Source organism: Ixodes scapularis, unplaced genomic scaffold (assembly GCF_016920785.2).
Source record: "Ixodes scapularis isolate PalLabHiFi unplaced genomic scaffold, ASM1692078v2 PGA_scaffold1__304_contigs__length_218370807, whole genome shotgun sequence".
Classification (NCBI taxonomy): domain Eukaryota; kingdom Metazoa; phylum Arthropoda; class Arachnida; order Ixodida; family Ixodidae; genus Ixodes; species Ixodes scapularis.
In genome coordinates, this window is record NW_024609846.1 from 126,506,662 (window position 1) to 126,534,469 (window position 27,808).

The window sequence follows — 27,808 nt, forward strand, 5'->3', positions numbered from 1 at the left end:
TTTTTTAATTGGTATACATCTTTTTATTGGGCTGGAAATTCAGTGTCACATTAGTAATACTATATAATCTTCATGGCCTAGTCCACTTTATCCACCTTTGCAGTCTTGGTATGCCTGTAGTGTGTCAAAATATACCGAAGTGACAAAAGAACTGGAATGCTGATTGGCAGGAACAGGGGAATGTAGATGGCGTATCTGAAAAGGCCCAAAAACTGTGTCAAGCAAAAAAAGGCACTGCTATAACGAGTGTTACTTCGTTTTAAGAATTTTAACTGATGGCATTTCAAATCAACAAAAGTTAACACTTTAAAATCAGTTGCACAGGAATCGCTAAAAAGATGAACATGCAGATGCCACTACCTGCCCGAGATATATCGTCTACTGTTCTTTGTGCGGCTACATAGAGCACGGGCTCCTAATCTGGGTTCCCCAAAGTATTTTTGGGGGGTTTACCCAAGTACCCTCAAGGGTTTGAACGAGCCCTCGCCTCTCTTCAACCATCCCTGCCCCTAAGTAATGTACTCTTAAAGTTGAAGCACAATTTTGGACGATTTGAGCCATCCATTGATGCACACCGAGGTGCCATCAAAAAGTTCAGAAACTAGTTTTGTAGCTTGAAAAGAGGGGGCAGCACAGTGATGCATGCGCAGTTGTCGAAGGTGGGGACGTTCGTGTGTCATCGCACGAGTTACTGTAATCCTGGCCTGCCCACAGGATGGCTCCCAGTGGGAGGGGCTGTCACCGATGAAGTGGCTCGCTTCGTCGTTGGAGGCGCTTGACTAAGGCTTTTCTGCGACTTAAATGCGTTTCGCAGTGTGTCGCTGCGAAATGCTGCAGCTGTGGCCTTTTGCGGTAGGCCATGCTGCGCAAGTTTTTGTGACCACGTAAACGAATAGATGTTGGCGATTTCAGTGTGAACTGCAACCAGAGCAAGGAGCGAACATCAATTCTGTGTCAGACTGCAAATCAGAACCAGAGACCTTGAAATGAGTCGGCAGCCTTATGCCGAAGAAGCAATGAGTTGTGCAAGGTGTTTTGAATGGTGTTCGTGCTTCAAGAATGGCGAAGCAGCATTGGAAAACAAAGCAAGGTTGGGCGACCTTCCCCTACCTCTCTTCGTCTTCCAGTGATGATCTACTACTCTAAGTGCAAATGCCACTCGAAATGCCTATTACGATTCATTGCTTGTTTGCCGTAAGCCTAAAGAAGTTTTTCAAAGTTTACGTTCCAGATGCTCAGTTTGACGCGGAATTGATATTTGCCCTTTGCTCTGGTTGCAGCCGATACTGAAGTAGCTAATATGCTCATATGCATGGTCACAAAAACCCGTGTATAGTGCAAATTCAAATGCTCGCAGAACAACGCCCTTTGGCAAAACGACACGGGAGGACCCCCATCTTCGGCAGCAGCGCACCTATCACCTTGCTGCCTTCTTCTTTTTTTATGTTACAAAACTAGTCTCTGAACTTTTAGATTGCACCTTGTATGTGCAAAACACTTGCTAGTGTGTGAATTATTGTTTAAAAGGTCTGTGGGCTTCTACACTGCATTGTGCCAACGCGGACACCAGCAGGGGTTCCTTGGCTATAAATCAAGAGAAGTGCCCCTGGAGATCAAAACGTTTAAGAGCCTCTGATAGGAAGCATAGGGTGTCTTTAGAAACTCTTTGCATACTCGAGTTTTGAGCTGTGAAGAGGAAGACCTGCTACAAAAAGCCTGGCAATTGTAGCATAGTTTTTAAATATTTTATGGTGCTTAAACAATTACCTTTACCGTTTACTTCGTAAGCCATAAGATCTGAGCCTGCTATTTTGGAAGGAGCAAGTGAACACACTAAATGTTCCAACAGCTATAAAATTGATTCGAGATCATGACATTGGGCCTGTTCTTTTTTTAAGCCGTCGGAAAGTCTGAAGGGGACTTTCCAAACATAAAGTGCTTCCATAGTTTGGTAAATATGTGGTGAAATTGACATAACTTCTGAAACTTCTTCTTTGGACAGCATAATCGGGGCAGAGCAAAGAAACCATGAACAAAAGCAATTGGCGCATCAGGAATTTGACCTCTCGCCCTTACCGAGACAGGAAAATTGTGAGCATGTTATCTCGGCCCTGAACATAAAAAGTTGCAAACCTGGCATTATTTATATATTAAAACTTCTAAATAGAACCACAAAGCATACATTCTGCTGAGTAATAACCCCTTCTACCAACATGGTGCTAGGATTTTTACTTGTCGAACACCTTTCCTCGAACACCATGTTGCAATGTGCGGAAGACACGGCAACCAACTCCAACTCACTTTTGATCATCTGGGAAGTACAAGAGGGCAAGCAAGGAGGGATCAAAAAATGCCTTTTCTGCAAGAGAACATTCCCTCTGTTAGAACCCAAAGCCAGCTGTTTTTGGGCAAGCTAAAACAAAAAGGTAGGAAAAAGTTCACTCGCCAGAGGCCAAAAATGCAGCTTCAGCCTCTTTAAAAGCGGTCTCCAGGTCACCTTTCGAGAGCAGTTCCAAGCTCCTCTCTGCAGAATGCACTGAAGAGTAGATCTGCAAAGACGGGATTCTCAAACTTGCAGGCAGTCTTTCTGCGAGTTGTTGGGGGCTGCGGTTCGGATGCTGAAGAATGGTGCTTTTCAGCGCCCCTGACTAGCCCCTTCATTGTGTGGGTCACAGGCACATTTTAGTCCTCAGTGTAGTCTCGTGCCACAAATTTGTTAGAATTAAATTGGCATTTATTTGTACCTATTTCAACAACTATTTCCTGAAAACTGGTGGTAAAGGGCAAATACTATATGGAAACACTATATGCGATACAGTGTGCATGCATGACATGGACTTTAATTAAAGCAAAAAAAAGTCAACCAGGAGAAAATTGAGGGCATAAATGAGGCCGTTGAAGAACTAATGTGTCGAGGATGAAAACAAAAAGGAACGCATTCAGAATTTTGTTTTCTCTCTGACGAACAAAAAGATATGGCATCTTTTTTATGGCCACAGTATCCGTTGCAGAGAAGTCTCTTGTTGATTGGCTGCGGCAAATTATGGAAACAAGTTAATTGTTTGTGGATAGGTGTCTGTTAAACAGTATGTTGTAAATAATTATAGTCAGTGACAGGTCAAGAACCCTGGGGAGAGAGGCTGGGGAGGAGAAAGCAGGCGGAATGCTGGAGAGAGGGGGATGTTTCCTCCTCTCCAGCATTCCATCTGCTACCTCCTCCTTAGCCTTCCTTTCCCTCGCTTTAGGTTCTTGACCTGTCACTGACTATAGTGCTCTTATAAGGCAATCGCCCGAAACCAGACAGCTTAGCCGGTAGGTATACAAATTGGACCTTCATGAATGCCTGCTGCTGTAGCTTTTTTTCTGAAAAAAAGGTTTTGATGCATGTGCTCTTACAGAGTGGGGGACCCTTCAAGTGTGCAAGCACTCATTCACAACTTTGGGGAAGTGCGAGCGGATTAACCCGACTTGCCCGTGGTGCCGAAAAGGTTGAACGGCCTCACACTCACCAGATCTCCAATCTCGTCTTTGATCACAATGTTAGAGATGGTGCTGAGCAGCTGAGACAGTGAAAACAAGGAGGAAACAGACATGGACAAGTAATCCTGAGTTCTTCTCCTGAGCAGAAAGTCCACTTCCTGTCCAAAAAGAAAGGAACCTTTGTCAATTGAATCTATGAGCGAGCATTATAAACATCATTTTAAGGATGAACTCGAGAGCTCATGGGTCATCAAGGTGGGTTCCTAAGGACCCAGGGTTTCCCTGCAGCACCTCAACATTGAGCGACGGAACTAGTGCTCGACTAGTATTGACTCCAAGTAAAATGTTACCACACTTGTTTTGTTCCGCCAACATCACCAATGATCTTGCGTACTGATTTACTGCAAAAACACATATAGGAACTTGGGGTTCCCCCCCCATTTTTTAAAGTGGTTCCTCAAGACCTGAAGCTTGAGCTCTGTGCAATACCTCATCCACCCCCACACCAACTGCTATTGGAAAGAGAACGGCGCTGTGTCTGTTAAGAGCTGCCACACTGAACTGGGGCTCTAATCTGGACTCTTGGCGAAGAAGTCGGCGAGGGATTCGAGTGCAGTGATTGGCTGGTGCCAAGGTTAAGCACGGCGCCAGTCAATCGTGATCGCTTATTCCTTGCTGACTTTTTCGCCGAGTGTCCAGATTGGTACCCCCGAAGCCTCCTTCTTTTTTAACCTTCGAGCTATGCTAATTCTGAATTAGGTAACTACAATACAACTTCCACGACAAAGTCAATACATTAGCGTTTTTACTATACCAGCACCTAGAATATCTACACCAGCATTACGAGCTCAGTACATCTTCTGTTAAAGTTAGGTAAAGTGCCAGTAAGTTTGCAATGCGAGTGCAGGTACTTTTGGTACTCATATGCGCTATCCTAAAAAAACTAATACAGAGTAACAATTTTTTTTTATCTATCCAATTTAGATTTACTATAGCAGGTGGTGGGTTAAGAATTCAATAGAAGCTCCACCACCTTCAAGCGTTCGGTGCCTTCAGCTCGGGTTGGGCTGTGCGTGTGATGAGGTGTTATCAAAGGCAGAAAGCCTGGAGGTGGAGCTTCCACTCTAGTCTTCATCTGTTCTAGCCTATCGCAAACTACTTTAAGCGCATAAATACCTTTTCAGTGCAAGGAGACTCGCTAATAACAAGTGAATAGGTAGGCTCGTGACCATTCAAATTCTGATATTTCGTACTTCCGGTTATTTCAAACAAATTAAAAAAATTTGGTTGCCCCGCTATGTTTTCAATGTATTTATAAGCCGCTCAATTCGAACGGCATTTTCGTGTAATTCATACATTTTTGTTTTTGCTGTCCCGTTGAGCGCGCTTCTTGCCGAGCGCCGGTGCACAGCGGAGAAGCAACACCCGCAAAGCTTGCTTCTGCGAATGTTGCTTCTCTGCAGTGCACAGTTGCCTGGTAAGAAGTGCGCTCAATGGGGCTAATAGGTCACAATAGGCAAAGATTTTTTGCTGGATGAGCAAACTTCACCCCTTAAGTTCCTTGGACGAGCTGAGCTCGTCGGCCACTTTCTGGCTAAAAATGCCATGGACGAGCTCGGCCCGTCCAGTGGTTTTTTCGGTAGCCCTCGACGAGCTAGGCTCGTCTAAGTAGTTTTGCGGCGCTGATCATAGATGGCAACACTCGCTTTAGTTGGCAAATATTTTTTTCGCCTCCGCTGATTTTTGCATAATAAACTTTTCAAATTTTATGTGTAATACTAGAGGAATCACAATTCAAAATAAAAAGAAAAAAATATATGGCACTTCTAGGTTACTTTTGGAAAAAAAATTTGGCACTTAATAAGGGGTTAATTTTGTTTTGAGGTGTCATGTGCTGTCTAAACAGTCAACGACCGACAACATTTTGGAGAGATGATTGAACTTATCTCGTACATTTTACCCATGTTTCACGTGTGGCATACCTGCTTATGATTGTTAGGTCTGTGTACAGGAAATTGCCAAATATCTGCCTTGTATGTGTACCCATCTATACTATAACAAATCATAATTTCATCTTGCATCGTATTTAGATGAATTTTTGATAATTCAAACTTCCAATAATTCAAACAAAATGTGTGGCTTCCTGGAGATTGAAGAGATTGAAATAATGAGTCTACTAGTAATTTTATTGGCAGCTTGATCCAAATTAACTTACCTTGCGGATTCATATCTTAGGCACCTACTATAACTATAAACTGTTGCAAGTAAACACCTTAACCGTTTTAGTTTTGGAGGATTTCTAACCCTCAACTGCCTAATTGTTTTCTTCGAAATTACATTTGTTGCCTTCAAAATCAAGTTTCTGGCCACAAACAAAATTAAAAAAAATTAAAAAAAATCAAATCAGGGTTGTTATTTGTTGGCAGTCTCAAATTAAGACATGAGCGAGCCTGGTTCGTCCAAAACAGTTGAGTGCGTGAACCGGGGAAAGCAGACGCACTGTACTCGCCCTAAACGGCTTGGGGACGGTTCCACGAGCCCCTCTCCAGTCTAGCAGAACAAACACCGGGGAGGAGACGAGTGGACTTGCCTCCTCTCCAGCATTTGCTTTGCTAAAGTGGAAAGAGTGGAGGGCTTGGCAGGAGAGCTACTCCTGCTTTTCTTAACCTGCGACAGAGTATAGCTCATCTTGCTCACACCATACTACCCCCAACAACAACGTTGGCCTAAACTTACTAGTGCTCTTATAATAGGAACAATAATGCTTTCATGCTCCAAGGTCTCGCAATTTATTAGCCAATTACGACGAAACATCGATACTTACGAGATCTGAGCAGACTGAGTCTTCCATGACATGCAGCCCTTCCTTAGGCCTCGTGTCGGGCAGTCCCATCAGTAACCTCAGCTGTCCGAGAAAAACTTGGAAGATAGAACGCATGTCCAAGTCCACACGTGCTGGCAGGGCGGCACCGCTCTCGGGAAACTTGGGCACGTTGTAGAAGAGGAACCCGCCCCACTTGGGCGAAAGGAAAGCATTTGTCTCCAGCGGCTGGCCTGACGGAAAGGATGCAGCAAGTATTGTTACTAAATCTCGAACTTGGCTCATAAAAGTGCCACGTGAAACTAAAACACTGTACCTCTTTCGTCGTACACATAGAGTGGATGATGTGCTCGAGGTACCACATAGACCATGAAATTTAGCGCAGGATTTACTGATGCGTGCAACCCTTAAAAAAGAGAGGAAACAAAATTGGTAACATAAACACAGATGAGCCCTTGGAGAAACACAGCACTCTTAAAAAATATTTGTGACGTGAAACACCTTTTGTTTTGGTCAATAGGGGGTCGCTTGCTAAACCAGATGTAACGAAAACATGTAACACTAATATTGCTTATATCTTTGCAACCGTACTACCCCTGCATCATACTTCAATGTCGCTGTGTAGAGGAAAGAAGCCACTACTCGACCACGCATATCTCGTGTGCGCAAACGGTGCCGCTGTCGCGCCACGCACGATGCGATCGAAGCTAAATTTAGCCTTGCGCATGGCATTCACAGAGGCGTAGCTTGGCAGTATGTTTGTCAATCCGACAAACATAGTGCTGCGCATGAATAAATGTAAGGGGTGTATTTGGTTACATCATTTCTGTACCCTAGTGCCTGTGCACCCACTGCAGCACGCACAAGGCGTTTCCCGTACCCTACTGTGGCTGCATCCCCGACACAGCCTACCCAATTTTTTAAAAGTGCCTGGACAGGACGCGCGTGCAAGAAAAAAAAGCTTTTTCCTAAAAAAAGTTTATACATATTTACGTTGCAAGACGACATGTTGAGTTGGGAGCGGTTTCTATTTCAAGATGTTGACCCCGAAATAGCAGTGAGTTTCGGGATCGTTCTGCAGCGGCGCGGTCGATGGCCGTAGCGGCGGCTGCATTCCTCTCGTTCTAAGGGCTGTACAGACGAGACTTGTTTTCTGCAGTCGCGGCACTTGCTGTAACAAAAGTGGAAGTTTTCCTCCAATTCCGGTTGCCCTTGGTACTTTTTTTTTTTGGTTGGGGAGAAAGCTACCCTCCGCCTCTGTCCTTAGACAGAGACTGGGAGTGTGTTCATAGTGTGGGTCCAGACAACCACTCACACGCTCTGCTGGCTTTCGTCAAGGCCTTCGCTGTTGTCGATCCCCAAACTCCCAAGAACAAGGGGAGGAGACAAAAGCGAGGAGGAAAGTGATGCTATTTGCGTGGTTGATGTCCTTGCTGAAAAAGTATGAACGCGCTGCAACTTTCACACTTTTTGAGAAGCGCAAACATTTTTTTGCCGCGCATTGTGTTGTGCGTGTGGCATGTCTTGTTTGCACAGCCATCCAGACGTCATTTGGACCCCAAGCAGAGGAATGTGGCACGAGAGGAATGACGGGAGAAGAGGACACCACAAGTACGGGGACGACAACGCTTCGAGACGAATTGGAACCAGCGGTAACATCACCTCCTCAGTTACAGTCAAATTGGCAACGTAATCAATTACTTAAATAAAATATATTTATAGCAGAAACGACATCTGTTCCTACAACTCATAAGAAATAGTCAACTCCCCCCCAAAAAAACAGTCCTTCCAAGTGCTAGAATAAAATACATACCTATGTTGCAAAATTAATTTCCCCCCAAAAAAGGAAAATGTTTAGCACCATGTTATTTACGTTGCGAGACTCGTTTCGAGGTTCGAGATGTCGACCCCAAAATTTAGAAGCACCTTTCCGAAACGCTCAAATGTGTATCGGAACGAAAATATAACACTATCTTCTTTTTTTTTTTCTTTTTTTTTTTTGCAAGAGAATTTTTTTGGCATATAGAAAAAAAAAAGTGTTTTTGGCTGTTTAGTGTTTTTTTAGACACAATGCTGCCAAATTCACTTTGAAGTCAGAAACAAGGAGGCACGCACAACAGACCATCTTGGAACGTTAACTGCATCGAGTGATTGAACTAGGAGGAGGAGACGGGGCCAAAACCAAAACTCACCGCTGCTTCCTTCCACTGGGTTTATAATCAGGGGCAGCTTGTCTGCAGTCAACGAGTACACACCCTTCTCCTTGTCGAAGTGCGGCTGCACTTTCAGGTCAGTTAAGTACAGCACCTGTCAAGCGGGAAAGAATTCCGAAGTCTCGATAAACTCACCGTCAAGAGGCTTCTTCGGAGTTTCAAGAAAACAGAAGTACTAATGTCGAGAATTGGGCTAGTTGGCATTCTTTGACCATAATGTAGGAACGGCGCAAAAAACAGGGACAAAGCAGAAGAAAAATGCAAACAGGACAAACACCGACTCTCCCCCCCCCCCCCCCCCCCAACTGAAGATTTTATTACTTCAAACAGAAAGGACAAAAAAAAAAAAGGAAGGAACCAAACAGGTACTATCAGTCAGACAGGTGTCAAACCCCTTGCCCTACCACCCCCATAGCCGTCGCGCCGCCAAGGGGCCACCTCTCAATTTCACGTGCAAAAATTCTATTTCAATTTTTGAAAGTGCTACAGTCGAACCCGACTATACCGAACCCGTTTACATCGAATTATCCCTTATATCAAACAATTTTTGTGCACAGTAATGTTACAGTGATAATATATATAGCAAAAACTACAGTTACATCGAAGAAAAATAGCAGCCGCTACCGATTTATCGAACTGCTAAGAGAGCCGTTTTGCTCTGCAAGCTGGCTTTACCCCAACGCGAGCGGCCGCATTGGGGGAAAGCCAGCTTTCCCACAAGCAAAACACGCTGGCTTTTTTTTTTTTTTTTTTTAAAGAAAAAAAAAAAGAATATATCTTTTGCAGAGGGAGCGGGGAAAGGATACTCCGTGCTCTCTCTCCCCACCGTGCTCTCGGCATAATTCGGCGCTAGTACGCCGAATTATGCCGAATAAACAATGCTGAGGCAGCGGCGCCTCAGCATTTTGGAGTCTGTGGATAGCATAGATAAATATTGTTATCACGGATGCAATGAAGAAAAAGCAGCAGAAGATGCAAGACTATTTCATTGTGTAATATGTCAGCAGAAAGTAGATTTTTGAGAGTCAAGTTCATTCAAACTTTTATATCGAATTACCCACTATATCGAACTGGTAGACATTTTTGAGTTCAATATAAACGGGTTTGACTGTATTGAGCGCGTCCCTCGTCATTCTATCTTTGTTTCTTCCTAAAATTGGAGCGTCACCAAAGGACAACTAACACCTGACGCTTGGCAGCGTAACGGGAGGTGCCCTCCGATCGTTGCAGTAGGGCTAAGCAGTATCGCGACATAAATGTATCTCGATAGTATCTGGGAGATAATCCCGAGCTGACTCTGTGTATCGAGATACATTTGAAAATTATTGTACCTCAGTAGCGAGATACATTTACAACGAATCGCTCGTGTTGTGATAATTTGCCAGGCTTAGGTATCTTGATTCATTTGTAGCCGTTTTTACGATAAATTTAAAAGATAAAAATATCTGCAAGGTGCTTCAGAATTTATAATATGAACCTGTCCTATACTAACACGATCCATCACAGTCACCAACATTAAAAGAAACACAAAAAAACTGTTGTTTAAAGATGGTTACTTGCAAGAATAACAGAATAAGCTCCTCTCACAAAGCACTGTCTTCTTTCCCAATTACAGTGCAATCCACTTATAATGATACCACATAACGATATACCGCTTATAACGATCAGTTTATAGAGCTTCTAGACTTGAAACGACCAGTTTCTAGTCCAGATGCAACGATACTCGGCTATAGACGCTTTACAGCAACTGTGCATGGGCGCCGCCATAACTGACCTTCAGTTTTTGTTCCCCCTTATTACGTTCACTTCACTTCATTATTGCCATAGCAGCCCAGGTCATTGACATCTTAGATTTTATTCTGTCTTGCTCCCCAGCATTGGCCTTTGTGGAAGCTTGTCCACACCAATTTCAGTGGCTCGGTATCTCGGTAAAACAAGAGAGGTCAGCAATGGTGGCTGTATTCTGGCGCGTGTGTAAAGCGTCTATAGCGATTGCATTTTCGGGTTTTCTCATGATCGTTATAAGTGGATTGCACTGTAGTAAAGCGAACGCTGCAAAGGAGTAGAGTTGGAGAAAAGGTATGGCTCTGTTGTCCAATCTCCCCACACTATGGGTGACTCAGAAGCAAAACAAGATGTGCCCCGACGGCAAAACAGGGCTCGTTTTGCACAGATGCCTTTCGTCGAGAATGGCGCACAGTCTTTACCGTTCGGTAACTATGCGGTTCACTAGGAGTGACATGTTTTTTTATTGCGGCAATAATGATAAATAAAGATTTAGAGGTAAGGGGAAGTGCATAAAATGGCACAAAAAAAAAGAAGAGCACAAGCATAGTTCACCATTTGGGAACAAATATATTTCCATCACTATATCAGTATCTATATTCTGGTAAACTTTTGTGCCGTTTTTGCAGAAGTTTCTTGGGGATATCCCGTTGCATAAAAGACAAATGCATCTCAGTATCTGTATTTTGGGCCTTAATGAGACACGCATTTCAGTATTTGTATTCTCTAATACTTTTTGGAGGATCTCTGCCCAGCACTGCGTTGCAGTAAGAGAGTAGTTACGCTCTCTGAGCCTGTTGTTGAAACATCTACCAGTCTGCCCGACACAACATTTTTTTACAAGAGAGAGGAATTTTGTGCACGACACCCCTCGCAGCATCTTACGAACAGCTTCACGCATTTCTTTTTGCACTTTCTTTTTGAGAACTCTTCCGCTTTCTTACGTTCACCCTAGAACGTATTTGTTTCAATCTTTCGGGGGCTGAAAACACCACCAATATGCTATACCGGCTTCCGACATTCTTTAAACTGTGGGACTTTGCGTAGATAAGGTATGATACGATAAGATACGATAGGCTCGGAAAGTGTAATTACTCTCTTACTGCCCCGGTTGCAGGGCACCTCCCGTTACACCACCTGGTGTGCGAGCGTAAAGCGTCCTTCGGCGATGCCACAATTTTATGAAGAAACAAAGATAAAACGACGAGGGAAATGCTCGGGGCTTATCAGATTGCCACTGAGGAGGACCAGTGCGAGAATGAAGCATCAATAGCGCTTTCGGAAAAAAAGAAATAGAATTTTTGCGCGCGAGAGCGAGAGGCGGCTACGTGACGGCTGGGGGGGTAACGGGGCAAGGGGCTCGACACGTGTCTGACTGATGGTGCCTGGTCGCTTTCTTCCTCTTGCCTTCAAGTAATAAAAACTTTGGTTGCGAGTCGGCGTTCGTCCCATTTGCGCGTTTCTTCCGCTCTTTCCATGTTTTCTTCTGTCGTTCTTACATTACGTCCGAGAGAAGGATTTGAAGAACCGGGCCGACGACGGCCGTCCCACCTGACTTTTCACGTTCACCGTGGCAAGCGTGGAAACCCTGTCCAGGAATGGTCCCATGTAAGCTGCACAATTTAAGGCGGGCTTAGTTACTTGCACTTAATTACTCGGTAATGTTGCTGACAGAATGAGAACAGCGGGGCGCGTCTTTCGAATGTCCGGCCACCAGCACTTGCTCCGTGCTATCCGCTTGCTTCGGCTGCGAGCGTGCGCTGGAGGTGCATTAGGCGCGCGAGCGTTGTCGAAGGTGGGGAGCTTGTGCCGGGGGCGGGACGACTAAACTTTTCCCCCTCGCCGTTCTAACCTTGTCGCTGACCGTAGCATGCCACGCTCAAGAACTAGAATTTTCGAGACATGTCATTTGCCAATGAAAGTGCACGATATGAAATTCAGGTCATTTACAAATATTCAGACTTTACACAGTTCAATGTATAAGGTGATTAGTTTTAAGTTTTAGTCAAATGCATAAACCAGTTATCTGACTTTGTAAGTTTCAAGTTTGTGAAAAGCTGTGTGCAATACCAGCAGGTGATGGACATATGTTTCTAAGGTATTATTGCCAAAAATTACACATTTAGGAAAGAACTAGAAACCACTTTTTTGTGGCCAAACACCCTGTGAAGACTTTTTTTTTCCTGAAGAGGGGAACTTTGCACTGCTGAGACACTCATAGGAAGAAAACCGAGAAAGTTTAAAAACTAACTGCCTTGTCGTTCCTCCTCCAACATCATCATTTAATCAAAATAAACATCACATTAACCATCAGCTGTGTTTTTGGTTTTGACTGATATGACCTCCATTTACAGCAAATAATGATTTTTCATCTTTCGCTCCTCGCCCAGATAACTGCGGGCAACATAAACGAAAAAAATCACACGTCCCACCACACAGCTGCATCCACGCATTTGAAAAAAAAAAAAAAAGATTTATGCGGCATTATAGAATTTACATAGCACCCGACATACATTAAGACACTGCAATAATATTTAAAAAAAATCTTTTCACCTTAGCAAGAAAAAGGAGAAAAAAACACGAGCAAAAAATAGCTAAGCCGCACGGACCATGAATTGCTTCTTGGATTTTCCAGCTGACGTCCAGAATCTGGGGCTCGGGTACAATCAGCGTGAACGTCACATCAAACTTCGTGGTTGCGCTCAGTGGCCTCATGCGCTCTTTGTCTGGCTGAAGGAACAAAAATGGGACACCAAACACCTTCATTTAATTTCCAAACAATGCTAACAAAACTATGGTGCAAGGAGTGCACCCCCAAATGGTGTTTACCTCGTCCTCAAACAAATGTGGTCCCGCGATTTCTACCCGACGACGTCACTTTGATTTACCGGTATTTTTGCGTGGTACTACTGTGTTTTATGTTATTGTCGCACTCGTTACATTTTGTGTCACACAACAGCGCATGATTGCAGTTGCCTCGGCCTCTGCATAAGTGGCTGGCGAGTAGGAGACAAATAAAAATCAAAGTGTAATGCTGTCGTTGCTCGTCGCGATTCCGGCAGCGGCAGAGCAGTGGAGGCAGAATCGGCAGACGCCCGTTCTGCCGTGGCTCGCTGTCGGCTCGATGGTTCACGGAAGGCTCTCCAACGATAGGTTAGGATGTTGCGGTGATGGTGACACAGGCGTTTGACCGCTTCATTGCCGAAACTTGCACGACCAACCCCCGGGACTGCGACGTCCGACGGCACGAAATTTAGTGACGTCGTCTGCTACCACTCCAGGACCACTTTCGATGCAAGGGCTACATAGGACACTAAGCACATCGGCCAAAGGTGCGTTCCGGGCGCCGTAAAAAGATGCCGACACAACTCCATCAGACCGCTTACCCTGCTTCTTTCCTGGCTCTTGGGGGACGTAAAGAGTCTTTTCAACAGGTCTTCTCTGATGGCGTCTTCTCTGACCACATTATCAATGCTTCTAGCAAGGTCTTGCAACCCTGAAATTAAGAAAAAAAGTTCCATCGAAGAAGCCCTGGTCGACCATTTCTTCTTTTGTGTGAAGGCGCTGTGCCATTGAGGACTGCCATGTGAAGCACGTGGCACTCCTCAACGAAAATATGGTAAGCACGAAGAACAAATCCAACCGCCTATGTTAGTATACCCCGTGAGCACATTCAACCACAGTTTCAGTTCTGATGGCAACATTTCAGATTTAAAAGGAATAAAAAGACCACTGCCCATGGCTTATTTAAGTTAACGGTAATCGACATTAAAATGCAGACCCTTAATCATATCCCGATTTCCTGTCTTCTCAATCCAACCTCCAACATGCACTCATATTGCCTCCTGTGGTGCTTTGGCTGCGCAAGGACGCTTGAAGCTTGGAGATGTTGAAGGTAAAAAGCTAGCATTGAAGGCACTGAAAGACCTCCCTGGCATTTTCACCATGTCAGTACCCATAGTAGACATCAACATCTTCTTCACTGGAAAGTGCTGCTAATATCTTTGACTTTTTAAAGCTTGTGACATGGTCTTCATGCCAATAGTAAATCATTGGACTTACCCTCACCCCCTTCAAAGTAGATGGTTTTGTGCAAACCGATGGTCACCTTTCCTTTGAAAGTTCCATTTGGGACGACCACAACGTTCAACCGATTGTCAGCACGGAGGTGTTCCATATGGTGAAGAGCAGTGTCAATCTCTGCAGGTAACATACATATGTACACAACATCTCAATAAAAATTTGCTGTAGGACGCACAGATCTATGTTCCTCTTGTGGCGGAGCATGTTGCAAGCAAAAACTAATAGAAATCACCAGAAAAAAAAGGACAAAACCAAGCAATCAGGCTGACTGAAAAGGAGACAATAATTGAAGGTTCAAACAAGTTCTGTAGCTATTCCAATGGAAAGGAAGTAGTACATTGGTCTACTACCATGGGTGCCAAATAAAAAAATATAAATTGGAGATTGCATGTTTGAGTCAATTGCATGCTCTGTAGGTGATATAATAGGTATCAACCCCATTTGTTTGCATGAATTTTTAGCATTGGACAGGCCCCAACTTGTTACATATTCCCGAGGTGTACTAACAAGGTATACAGCAAAGAGTACCATATGTCACCTTGGCTGCTCTCACAGTAGAAGCAGTAGATCCAGCATAATTTTCATCAACATACACTTTTAAAACAAATTACTTATATAATATTAAACAAAAAAATTGATAATATGCTTTTTTAAATAAGTGCTCAAAAAGCAACACTAACGTTTGTCTCAAGTACTCAAACACTAACATTTGTCTCATCATGTAACACGACTGACCCAGTCCCTAAACACATAGAACAGTTGTTCTCTGAACAGAAAAACCTTCAGCCTTTCCACTCTGGTGAAGACGGAAGGCTAGCGAAGCTGTACTATGATGGGACGATCTCAAGCACGACTTCTTGGACGACCTCAAGGCCGACGCCTAGAGGACAATGTCTAGGACGACCTCAAGGACAACGTCTAGGACGACCTCAAGGACGACTTCTACGAAGACCTTGAGGACGACCTCAGGGACAACGTCTAGGACAACCTCAAGGACGACGCCTAGGACGACCTCAGAAACGAAGTCTAGGATGACCTCAAGGACGACTTCTAGGATGACCTTGAGGACAATGTCTACGATGGCCTCAAGGACGACTTCTAGGAGGACCTCAAGGATGACTTCTAGGACGACCTCAAGGACAACCTCAAGGACGACCTCAAGGACGATATCTAGGATGACGCCTAGAGAAATTCAGCCTTTCCACTCTGGTGAAAACCAGAGTGGAAAGGCTGGAAAGGTTGCCGCCATCTATGAGCGAGGCCGGCAAGCCGGTTGTCTGGTTGCCACCGTCGCTCATAGATGGCGGTAGATATCCAGAGCTTTGTGTCAATATTTCTTTGCGGGGGACATGATCCTCGAGAAACTAGCCCTTAACAGCTCTGCTGTAAAAATTAGGCTGCACACGAGCTCGTGAAGATTAGACATAATACAACCCTGAGAGTGCAGGTAAGCAAAAGACACACACACAAAAAGTTTCTAATAGATTTTTTTTTTTTTGTGTGTGTGCCAACTTTTGCTTATCTGCAGCACATAGGTGTACATATCCATGTTACCCATATCATGTTGACACGAGCTACTCAGAAAATGGATGAAAAATAGAAGGAACAGCTGGTAATTTTTTCTGCCGATACTTGGTGGTTGAAAAAAGTTTGCCAACATGAAATAAAATTAAGCAAGAGCAAGAAACAAGCATGAAATGAGCAGACTTGGTTTGAAGCAGTAATTTCTAGGCAGTGCAGAAATATCTTTTCATACCTCCGACACCAGTATGCGCGCATGGCTTGTGCATTGCCTCGGTAACAAAAATTAAAAGAGGCCATGCAACGATATTCACTCGGAATGGGTTTCATATCACACGAGCTTACTGGCACTAGTTAAACCAAAGTATACTCGCAGGCAATACCACTGACCAAGAAACTCCTTTGTTGCAGTGTAATTTCAAGGACAGAAGCGAGTGTTTTCTTTCAATCTCTCTTTCGCAAAACTTGATGACGCAGCTGCAGGGTTCAAGTGTCGGCATACTCCCCGCCAAGGGCAATGTTTGAATGCGGCTCATAGATTGGTCACGAGCATTGCGTGAGCACTCGATTTGGGCTCACGATAATCAATAGATTGACAAGCATTCAGGTAGAGGCCCGTGTCCAGTCGCTGTAATGATGACAATAGCTGAATTATAACAATGTCTGGAACTCAGCATGTGTCCCATGCATTGACAACGCAAGCGCGTGGCTATCATCAGGTACTATATACTCGGCTCCAGATCACGTGGCCCCTTGTTCTAGCTGCGTGCGAGTCGAGGGGGTGAACGCATCACGTTTTTCTTTCATTTTTTTCTGCAACTTTTTTTTCATAGGTCATTAACGTAAGGGCTTTGTTCTAAGCGGTATTTTTACAAAGTACAAAAATCATTGCATCACCCCTTTAAGTGAGCATGATTGAAGTGACCAAAAAAGCTAATGAAATGCAAGCACTTTGCATAGCCCCTAAAGCTGCACATGAAACTAAGTGTGTGGCGATCATATCACGCTACGCGCAAGCGCCCGATGGACCTGACCGATCCTCCCGCGAGGCTGCCTTCGGTGCCACCTCCGCCAGCTAGCATCAGCGTGAGAACCACACGCAGCAGCCGGCGTATCAGGGCCCCAATACGGCTCGACCTGTGATTGCTTGTTCCGTTCGTGCACTCACTGAGGAGGGAGTATTGTGGGGATCATATCACGCCATGCGCAAGCGCCCGATGGACCTGGCCTATCCTGCCGACCGGATGTTTTCCCCCTTTGTCCACGCGGAAGGATTCCCCTCGCCCGCGGACCGCGGTGACGGAGGAATGTGGAGAGCGGATCAGCGGAGGGGAAGACAGGAAAGGAGGTTCCCGGGAACGGGCACTTGGAAATAAAACACCAGTTGAGTTTGGGACGCCTATGTGGTTACTTCGCCCCCGCTGCGCCCCAACAAGTGAAAGTGCACACCATACAGAAACAAGGAGTGACCAAAAGCAAATGCCTGCAATAAGACACGTTTCTGGCTATACTTGCATCTTACCCTTACACCCCAACAAAAATAAAGTGGGCATGAGGGAAGCGACCGAGAAAGCAGATTAAACGCAAGCACTTTGCATGGCCGCTAGAGCCGCCTGTGAAGAGAACTGAAAGTGCACATAATAGCTACATTCCAAATCTTACTCGGGTAGATACGATTTACTCCCGTGGGTTATGTGACGCGATAGCGCAAAGAGAATGATGCTGGACATAAGTAAGCTTTTGAATACAAACATACAAACCCTTCACTCTGGAGTGGGATCGAGAAATTTTAAAACATGGCCCACATGGAAACGAGGAGTGACCAAAGGCAATTGTCTGCAATATGACCAATTGATGGTTATGCTCGCTTCTCATAGGCGTACGTCGGCCCTATTGCGCCTAACCAACCCGACCCCGAGGAAAGAAAAAAAATAAATAAACAGGGTTCCACCTTCGAGCGTCTTTCCGGACAGGAGAAGGTCGGTCTCATCCTGGTAGGCGAGTCTCACGGCCCACTCGTACACATACTCATTTCCGTCCGTAAACTGGGCTGTCCGCTTCGCCGACGTTGCATTGTCGAGCAGATTCACGAGGTCTCCCTCTGGATACTGCTTTTCCACGAGGAGCACATGAACACTGATGCGCTGAACGATCTACAAAAAGAATCAGGTACTAAGCATGTTCACGAAGCACCGATTTGAGCTAAGAAACATGCTTTCATGAAGGCTGGTTCATAGACTTGCAACTGCTTAGGATTGTGTGCCTCGAGACCTCTTAAGAGCTCTTACGACGAGAGAGCGCGCAAGCGCTCTCTCGTTGGACGGCCCTGGGCTCTTCTGTTCCACGCATGTTTCCCAGGTTTTTTTACATGTCGTTCTTTCACCGCGGCCCTCGCACGCATACAATGTTACGCGATTGTCTTTTGTGGCTAGCCCATCGATTTGACTTTGCAAATAGGGCCAAACCTTCGGTCTAGACGCACGCCGATCTGAAGGGTTCTGGGATAGCCGACAAATGGTGCCAGTGTATTCTCTTGTTGTAAGCAGTTACAGGCGCCCACGACGTGCTCAGGAAAGCATGAACGAAAATGTCTGAACTAGCTTGTCGTGTTGGCATTTTCACGATTCCGGTAAACTTGCCGAAACTTTGAATGGCAAATAGATTCTTTTAGCAAAATCACCTTGAAGGTCTACATAATTCGATCGCCAGAGTTTTGCTTTATCGCTGAATAAAAACAGAATGAGGGGAAACCTCGATGAGTTCTGACATTGTGCTTTTTGCGGGCTCTCCTATGTGCCGCTATAGAAAGAGTGCATTGCTCATGTGCGGACGGCGGAGGAAAAACATTATCTGCTGAGAAAAAATGGCACGTCGAAGTATCGTACAACATAACAGTCTGTTGCAACATAAAACCTGCGAGAGAGGCTCTGCCACCAAATTCAGAGAGAGAAATGGCGTTGCTATGCCACTCAGTTTGAACACGACCATTTTTATGACAGCACAAAAAGGGAAAAGCATCCGTCAGCGTCCCTTTTTTCGAGGTTGGGGCTAACAAAAAGAAAGCTCCGCCTAAAATAATACTAATGCAATGCCAAATGCACTTCGGTACATTCGGCATTGAAATAGTTGCTGCTTTTTGTGAACAGAGCCTTTCTTCCGGTTCTTACCTTGCAACAGACTACATACAAGGGCTTTTTTAGAGGAAGCTAATCTTATTAAGCTGGGGTGCTTTCCTGACCCTATTTTATCTGAGGTACTAAGGATGGAATTAGACTTTTGAGACGGGCAAGACTACTTGGGCCTCTTAAGGGGGGATACTACACAGGAAAAAAAAATTTCTGCAAAAAACGATGGTTTTGAAAAATGCCATATTTCGATCTACCAATATCTAGAGAGTATTCCCAGAAGGTTTCATTATTTTACACAGCATAGTTCATTTTTTATAAATTATATTTTCGATCCACCCATGCTAAAACAAAGGTAGGAGCTGTAGCACTTTGAACACATTTTTATCCATTCCACTTTTTGGCATAAATTTCACTTTAGGAAAACTATTGCTTCAGTACGAAACTATCGAGAGATTTAATATTTGCGGCGTATATGCCAAACATTTATGGAGCCGATTACTATGAACTTAAACTTCACATTTTCATGTTCCTTTAATATGAAAAAATGTAATTCACGAAACTTGATAAATGTAAAAATAAAAAGATTTTTCATAAATTTTTCTTTTTACCTGAAAAGTGCATATTTTCTTAAATTTCTTTTCATAGCAACCGGCAACAGGTAATCCAGTATGCATTCCACCAGAAATATGTGTGGTTACCAACACCAGTTCTCAATGATAAATTCACTGAGCAGATTCCATACAAAGCTTTGCTTTACTTCGTTCTGGGGGTATAGTACTTCATAAAATTGGTTCACAGGGCTAATAATTTGCATGCCCTCCTTTTATATGGCTACAAACACCACCTGCAAATATCACACCCATTGAGTGAGCGGTTCAGAAGTTGACACTCTCAGGTAGTGTCCCCTTAATTTATTTTGCAGAAATCTTGGCTGATCTATAATGTAAGCAACACACCCGCTTCAAGCCGAAATAATGTACTATACTCCTGCAGAGGTATTTGAAGCAAAGAGTCAATTACTTTGTCTCTTCTCGCTTTACAACAATTGCATTGAATGTTCTGGCTTGCCAGGTAGACAGAAAAACAGGATCCTGCAAATGCTTTTGTTACGAATTACCGCACGCTCCATAGCAGTATGGTCCCTCAATGGTGCAGTGCTCTGTCAGCTTGACATGACACCTGCATGTTCGATGATGTGAGCGGAAATGGCAAAGCGCATCTTCAGCTGTATCCTGCCTGCTTGTCAGACATCAGAACTTCAAAAGCCACAGGCGTGCATGCTGCAAGGCCAGCATCGCTCGCACCCATTTCGTCCGCTGTGTTGTCGCTGCTTCGACCAACCACGAAGAATGCAACCATCTGATTCCTTCCATAAAAATCCAAGCGACGTCTTTTTTTTTTTTTTTTTTACATTAACATTTTTAACATATGGGAAGCAGAGGGCACGAAACACACCAATGTGAAACATACAACAGTCACTGCAGTGACAAAGTGCCTTCCTTGCATTCTGCTTGTTTGTACATTGCACAACACAGTCAGCAGAAATAAGACATCGCCAATTGTATGCCTTTTACTCGGACAAGTTGACAACAAATACCAAATTCCACTGCTTAGACTTGTGCCCCCAATGAGCACTAGTCGTAATTTTGATGACAATCTCTTAATGTAAAAGCAAAACAGAAAAAAAAAAACAGCAGTATCCTGTTGGTGCTTATTGTGCCACGCCTTGCTGTTGTCCACGTACAGTACTTTTCTCCTCAGGGTTAATATTGATGAAACATTTTGCAACAATGTAATTACTTCGACCAATAAAGGAGCAGGTAAATGAACGTGAAATGAACAAGCGTAATTAAAATATCTCGAATTACAAGATGAGAAACAAGTTCTAAAAAAAGTGTAACGAGGCAGTAGAGGGAACGTACCTTCTTTGAGCTGAGCGCCTCAATCTCGCTGTACGGAAGGCTCACCCTGTATACTGTCGTTGCCTTCCACCAGACAGGGAGCCCGATAAAAATAAAAATCAGAACAAACGACAAGCTCGAGTACAGATGCCCCGGCTCTGAAAGGAACGGTAAAAAGGGGATATTCATTAGAAAACATGTCGGTGAAGTATCTGGCTTGTTTATAACACACCGACAATCTTTCTATGCACTTGTGCAGTGGTTTGCAGTCAATTACGTCCCAGGTACCCTTTGTGGATATCGGCAGCATGATAATGATGACACGATGCAATTGGACTTGCATCATGTCACCCAGGCTGGTTCACACAATTTTGAGAGATCATATATACGAACTAGTGTCAATGAGGAACTGTCACCTATAACACCTTCATAATTATTTTGAGCCCGCGACGAAAGAATTATGCAAAGAAATATATGCAGATCAGAATTGTTCCACAGCTACCCAATAAATGCTGCCAATGTGCTCCCTTGTCATAAGTGGCTACAATTGCTCGAAATGCGGTTGACCACACGCAAATGCAAATCTACGAACCAGCCTTAAATAAGGGATACTGAATGCAAACTTAAAATATACCTCTCATGTTCAGAAACAAGCTAAACATGATCGACTCAATCTGCTAATGACAATTGCACGCTCGTGTTTTGAGCGGATGGCTATATTTTTGTTCCAAGGGACCGATTCCAACGAGCGCTCGAAGATCAGCCATCGGAGAGCACGATGCATCCCGGAAGCCGGACCAATTGACGTCACAGACGTGACATCAATTGGTCAAGCACGGGCAAAGCTGCTTGGGGGCTGGAGTGGCTATGAGTAGGGTTCCATGTTTTCGGTATATGCCACTAAAAACCAAATATCAGCCTCCAGGCGGATTTCTTTGAAACGGGGAAAACCGAAAAACCCCAAATTTAAACTGTCCTTAAAAAAAAAATTTAGTTTTACAAAAAGAAATTTTCAACCCTACTTTTTTTTTTCTCTCGTCGATCCGGAACGCAGTTGCACTGAACTGTCCTTTGTTCCATTCTATCAAGACCACATTCCGTGCCCTGTTCCCTTCTGTTATCTTGCCAGCGTTACGAGAGAAAATATTATAATTTATAACTTATATTATTTTCTCTGTAACTATACAGTCGCTTTACAACAGAAGAGCGATAAACGCCTATTTCTTTCCGGCATTGAAATTCAACATGGAAAAACACCGATTCAAAGAGAAAAAAAATAAACACAGATAAATAACACCCAAATTTGAAGAAAAGTAAATACCGAAAACACGGAGCCCTAGCTATGGGCTAGGGCTCCGTGTCAATGTGTTGTAATGCATGGACAACACCGAGTGTTGCCAACGCGTTATAACCTGGCTGTTTTTAGTTGCCCCTCTCTGCTTCCTGGAGGAGTTGAATAGGCTAGGACAAAAGGGAGAAGGGCTCACAGAAACGCAGCATGCTGCAGTACTGCCATGGAGCACCGCTGCTTTTAAGTTCATGGTCATGTAACGACAATCGGTTAATTCTTTTTAAATAATGTTTTTGTTTCTTTTCAAGCAAAAAATTGGTGTCTCTGTGGTGTGACCAGAACATGGTTGACATTTAGACAATCAAATAAGTGCTAGAATTTCGTTGCAGTACCCCTTTAAGCCCTAGCAGTGCGACATGGGTCATTTTATCGTTATGTACAGAGAAAATATTAACATAAACTCCACACTCGCAGAAAACTGCCTTCATTACGTCTCTGCCAGATCGCGAATTTGGGTTGAAGTCTTTTATCTGCTCCAATGGTTTCAATGCTTGCATTTTTATTTTCAAATTGGAAAGTCGGGAGAAAGCGTGGCACACGTCTGGAAGTTGTCGAAAAGTGTGATGGAAGTTTCACAACCCTTGGAGGAAATGTACAGCTTCCATATGGAATGTCTGCAAGTTCTCAACTAAAAAACAAAAAATGCAGCTTTTCTTTTTTTTTTTATTGAACTGGAAGTTTGAAAACTCCTGTACGAGTGCACTTCAGTGACCTTTCACAAAGATGCAGATGCAACCTCATCTCATAAGACGCTTCATCTCACAAGTCCTGAGTAGGGGAAGGGGGAGGCGGGGGGAGTGTCGTAGAGGTGAGGGAGATGTTGTTCTCGCAAAGGTTGCAAAACAGCTTCTCCCAAATTCCTGATCGTAGCACTTAAAGAAGAACAGGAACGAGACTGCTTTGTTTACATGATCCCACATGCTAGGAAAGGACCTCCTCAAGCCTCATGCCCATGTCTCCATCTCACACAGCATTGCACAGAACTCTCGAGGTGAGCACAGAATGGGAACGAAGTAATATCTTCAAATCCAAATGTCAAGTTCTCGGCACCAAATGAATTACGCCAGTTGTATACATAAGAGCAAAGTTTTTTCTGTTCTTTTTTTTTATTTCACTTTTTTAGCTGTCAGGGAATACTACTTTCAATTCTGAAAAGCTTGGGGTTAAAGCTTGATGATACAAACTTTTAAACTGTTGCAAATCTAATCAGAAAGAAAAAAGAAACAAACGAAATCAGGTTGTCACTAATCTTTCTTTACGTCGCAATGCTCGCTGAATCTCGGTGAATCTGCTGATATGCACCAAATGGCCACCTCATAATATTTGAGCTGTTGTTTTGTTCATTGTTTGTAAACATAGGCCTGTCAGTTGTCCAATAAGAGCAACAAAGTCAAGCTGCTTTCTAATATAAGAATTAATAGTAGCATGATACTAGCATTATAAAACTTGGTAACAGAGTACAAAAGAGTAACACATATATGACACTGACTTGTTAAATGTAAGTGGTACTTAAAAAAAATAATAAAAAAATAACAAATACATAGCTGCTGTGTTGTGCTGCTGCAGGAGTGTTCCCTTGAGAGGATTTCACTCATATGCAAGTAGAAAAGTAACCACATTTTTTTCTGATGAGCGACCGCTTTGTATACATTTAATTGTTCTTCTTTTTATGTAGGTTTCTGTATAGCTTAATTTCACACATAAATTCATCTTGAAAACACAGACTCCTGATTTTAACCAGTTGCCTTTTGATCTTCAGGGTATCTACCGTAAGCTTTTGTGTGCTTTCTTGCCCTTTAAAGTCAACAGGACTGTTCTATGTTGGTAGACACTCCAGGCTCGTGCATCTCACCTGAAATGGCACTCATTTATCAGTATTTTGCCATCTGCAATTGGCATGCCTTGGAATAATTTTAAGTGATATCGTCACTGCCACAGAATATGTGGACTCTTACTTTTTTTAGTATGTCTATGTATATATTAGCTAGAACGCTTGACATACTTCTTTGTCTGTGATCTGATATACTGCCAGAAAGGTAGGCTGCTCTTGGTGGGCATCAGCAATAAATAAACAAATAAACAAATACATACAGTGGTGCAAGACTGATCAGCCCAACTGTTCTCGAGCTTGTCGTCGACGCGTCATGAACAGCCGATTTCTCTTTCACATATGCATGCAAAATATGCCCAAACAAATCAAAACATACGGAAGCCCCGCATGCTAAGAGAAACGTAAGATGAATACTTGAGACAACCTAAGTTGGTCTGGTTGTTGAAAGTCGGGCAAGCTCAGTTTAACAATGAGTGGTTTAAATTTTGCTGAAATGCGTCTGTAATCTGTTGGTTCGCGCAATTCAGAAACAAAATACGTGATTAGTGTATGACGAGAAAATTTGTATACCTTCCAAACAAATGCCAATCTATATCTTTTTTTTTTTGACAATTTATTTGGACTTGACAGCCATTTTTAATAACGGAATTGACAAGCAAAGGCGATCATTGTTATTGGAATATTGTCAACTCTCCCGCTTGCTAAATACAAATTACGAGGAATTAAATTTTTATTGAGACAACACATGACGCTGCGTTTGTTTGCAGGCTATGATCAATTCTTCCATAGAACATGCATCCGAATGTTAATTTACACTAGGGTAAAGCTATACGCACTCCGTAGTGCGACTCGACCGGAAATGGCTATACGTGGCTTGCACATGACGTCATTTCCAATGACCTCCAGAGAAAAGGGGAAGAAGAAGCTCCCCTCTTATCAGGATCCTCCTTTGTGCCTCCCGGATTAGCAGAGGCGTCGCTATTCTCCACCCAGAAGATTATAGAAGATTAACCTGTCACTCAAAATTCTTACAAAAGCAGCTTCCCTCTCCTCCTTTTTCCTGGTGTTCAAAAGTATGCGATGTGACCTCAGTGCAAGGAGCCCATACATACTATGCGAAACTCGTATAAAACAAATGGTTACAACGAGTTTTCTAAACGGTGGCATAGCATAGTGGTAAGGTTTCTTCTTCGTACGCAAGTGGACGTGGGTTCGATCCAGGATGTGCGCCTTCTTTTCTCTTTCTCGAACATTTTGTTTTGCCGAGGCATTCGGCAATATTTACGACATTTCTTTTTCACAATCAACACTGAAAAAAAAAAAAAAAAATGAAAGCCGTTTACAATTTCCTGTAACGCCGGTTAGAGCGCAGCTCTTGAGGAGGAAGATGGAAGCGTACTGAGGGATAGGCGACTCCTTGAGGTCACGTGACCTAAGGGGGCTCGCGTGACGTCAGGGGGGTCACGTGACCTCGGGGGTCGCATGACTTCAGGGGGGTCACATGAACTCGGGGGGGGGGTCACGTGACCTCAGGGGGGTCACATGGCCTCAGTGGGGTCACGTGGCCTCAGCGGGTAACGTGACCTGAGGCGGGTCACGTGGCCTCAGCGGGTAACGTGACCTGAGGCGGGTCACGTGACCTGAGGGGGGACACATGACCTGAGGGGGGGTCACGTGATCTGAGGGGGGTCACGTGACCTGAGGGGGGTCACGTGACCTCAAGGGGGTTACGCCGACGGCGACGGCGACGCCAACGCCAACGCCGACGCCGCTCAAGCCGGAAACGGGCCCCTAAGAGCTGCGCTCTAAAAAAAGAAAAAGAAAAACAATGAATGTTGTTGGCGAACCTTCGCAGAACTAAATGGTATGGGACTCTGGACTTCGCAGAACTAATTGGTATGGGACTCCCTTTCCGGAGGTGGAATCGGGGACAGTGTGGCTTGGGTTGCCGGCTGGACGCCGCGAAGCGGCATGTACGGGTAAAGTTTTGTAGTTAGCAGCCGCACACTGTCGCCGCGAAGTGGCGTAAACGCAGGGCCGGGGGGGGGGGGGGGGGGTTCTAACGAGCTTCTCAGTGATACATGTGCCGTTCGAAAAAGGTGACCCAATTGGAATGAGCTCTCCGCGTAGTGCGTATAGCCATATCCGGCCGAAGTGCATTACGTAGTGCGTATAGCTTTACTCTTTACACTATTCGCATACATCTTGCCGTCATTAATTGTAATTTATTTTCACAAGAAGTATGATGTATATGCGACGACGTGAGAGGTTAGACAGAAAGGTAACAACCCTTACGCTTGTGCGCCTGCTAGCCGGTCGCCGCATACGTCTGCATACTTAATTACTTGGTCAAATTATGCGCTTAATAATCTCACATGTTCCGTTATATTTACATTTATCCTAAACTCGTTCTTTACTCTGGCCCCTACCTCTGCACTAACGTTACTTTCCTATGCACGACCACAGCACAACCAAATCGTGGGAGTTCTTGCCGGCACAGAAGACAGTGGCGGGGCCGCAGTTTTGCGCAATTAATCCCACAAATCAATCAACAGGCTTTACATGGGTGTATAGATCGTACTTAAGCCGTTCAAGTCGCTACTCACCCTTTTTGTGCTTAATTTGAGGTAGATCAGGAGCCGTAGATGCAGACGCCTCGCGTAATACCGCCATTGTTTACACTTAAAGGGGTTATGACACGAAAATTAAACAGATAGATTATTCTTGAAATGGAATGCTCATAGGCTACTTAGTATATACACCAAGTTACGCAATTTTTAGAGCTCTGATAATTGCAATATTCAATTTACAAATTTTTATAATTTTCATCTGGCGACCAGGCAACACTGCTCAAGTTAGTCACACCATGGTGTCCATAAACCACGTGTCCATGAACACTCTCTCATTCTAGGCGCCCCCATGATCGCCCAAGCTCTTCTCGTCGCGGTACGAACAAAACCGCTCAAACAGCTCGCTAAACTGAAAGCTATTCTCGCTCTCGCCCCCCGGCCAGTTGACCTTCCAGCCTGCATGCGCCTGCTAGACATTCCCGGACGACGGTGACCACTCGTCGTCGCTGGAGCTCGTCGCCAGCGGGTCGCAGTCAAAATGAACAGCTTCCAAGTTCCAACATCTCTTGATAGCAATGACTCTCATCGCTGCTCTGATCAATGTCGAACACTTCGACAAGGCGATTGATGCCGTATACGTAATCGTCACAGACCGGATGCTGAAAACGTGGAAGGTAAACGAGGAAGCTGAGGCTCGATACGCCAAGAGAGCCAAGTCTGTGAGTGCGTGCAACGAGACACCGCGCTGGAGGCTGGCTACGTCATCAGCCTCCAGGTCCGCCCGGATCTGCCCCTCCGAGGGGCCCGCATATAAATCGATTTATCCACGAAATTATCGCGCCTTTTTAAACACAAATTTAGCAGGATTATAGGAGCATACAATGGGTCCTAGCAGTATAGTTATGTAATATTTTATTTTTGGCGTGTCATAACCCCTTTAATGGATTGGATTGGACTGACCTCATTGCTATAATACGACTATACTTTCAAGATTACATAAGTATTTATATAACACAACTTTACAAAATGTATTTACCTTTTTTTTACGTTGATTAGTTTCAAAAATTAAATTTGAAGAGAAAAGACTTTAGTATAATAAACAAAAGCAGCAAAACACAGAGTGC

At 44.1% G+C, this 27,808-nt stretch overlaps 1 protein-coding gene across 2 annotated transcripts; it reads right to left on the minus strand.

Moving 5' to 3' along the window:
- On the minus strand, nt 1-27,373 carry LOC120846754 (GPI transamidase component PIG-S). 2 transcript variants are annotated; one of them, XM_040218623.3, is made up of 14 exons: nt 26,721-27,373; nt 20,954-21,090; nt 17,855-18,056; nt 14,362-14,499; nt 13,686-13,795; nt 12,909-13,029; nt 11,851-11,912; nt 8,494-8,608; nt 6,618-6,707; nt 6,305-6,534; nt 3,510-3,638; nt 2,447-2,549; nt 2,302-2,359; nt 1-195 (listed from the first exon to the last, which is right to left on the minus strand). In XM_040218623.3, exons 1-14 carry the CDS (start codon nt 26,785-26,787, stop codon nt 78-80), a joined length of 1,680 nt encoding a protein of 559 aa, XP_040074557.1. In that variant the 5' UTR covers nt 26,788-27,373; the 3' UTR covers nt 1-77. The 2 variants fall into 2 exon arrangements, with proteins under 2 accessions (XP_040074557.1, XP_040074558.1); XM_040218624.3 differs by lacking the exon at nt 26,721-27,373 and adding an exon at nt 21,567-21,793.
- Nucleotides 27,374-27,808: the final 435 nt, after the last annotated feature.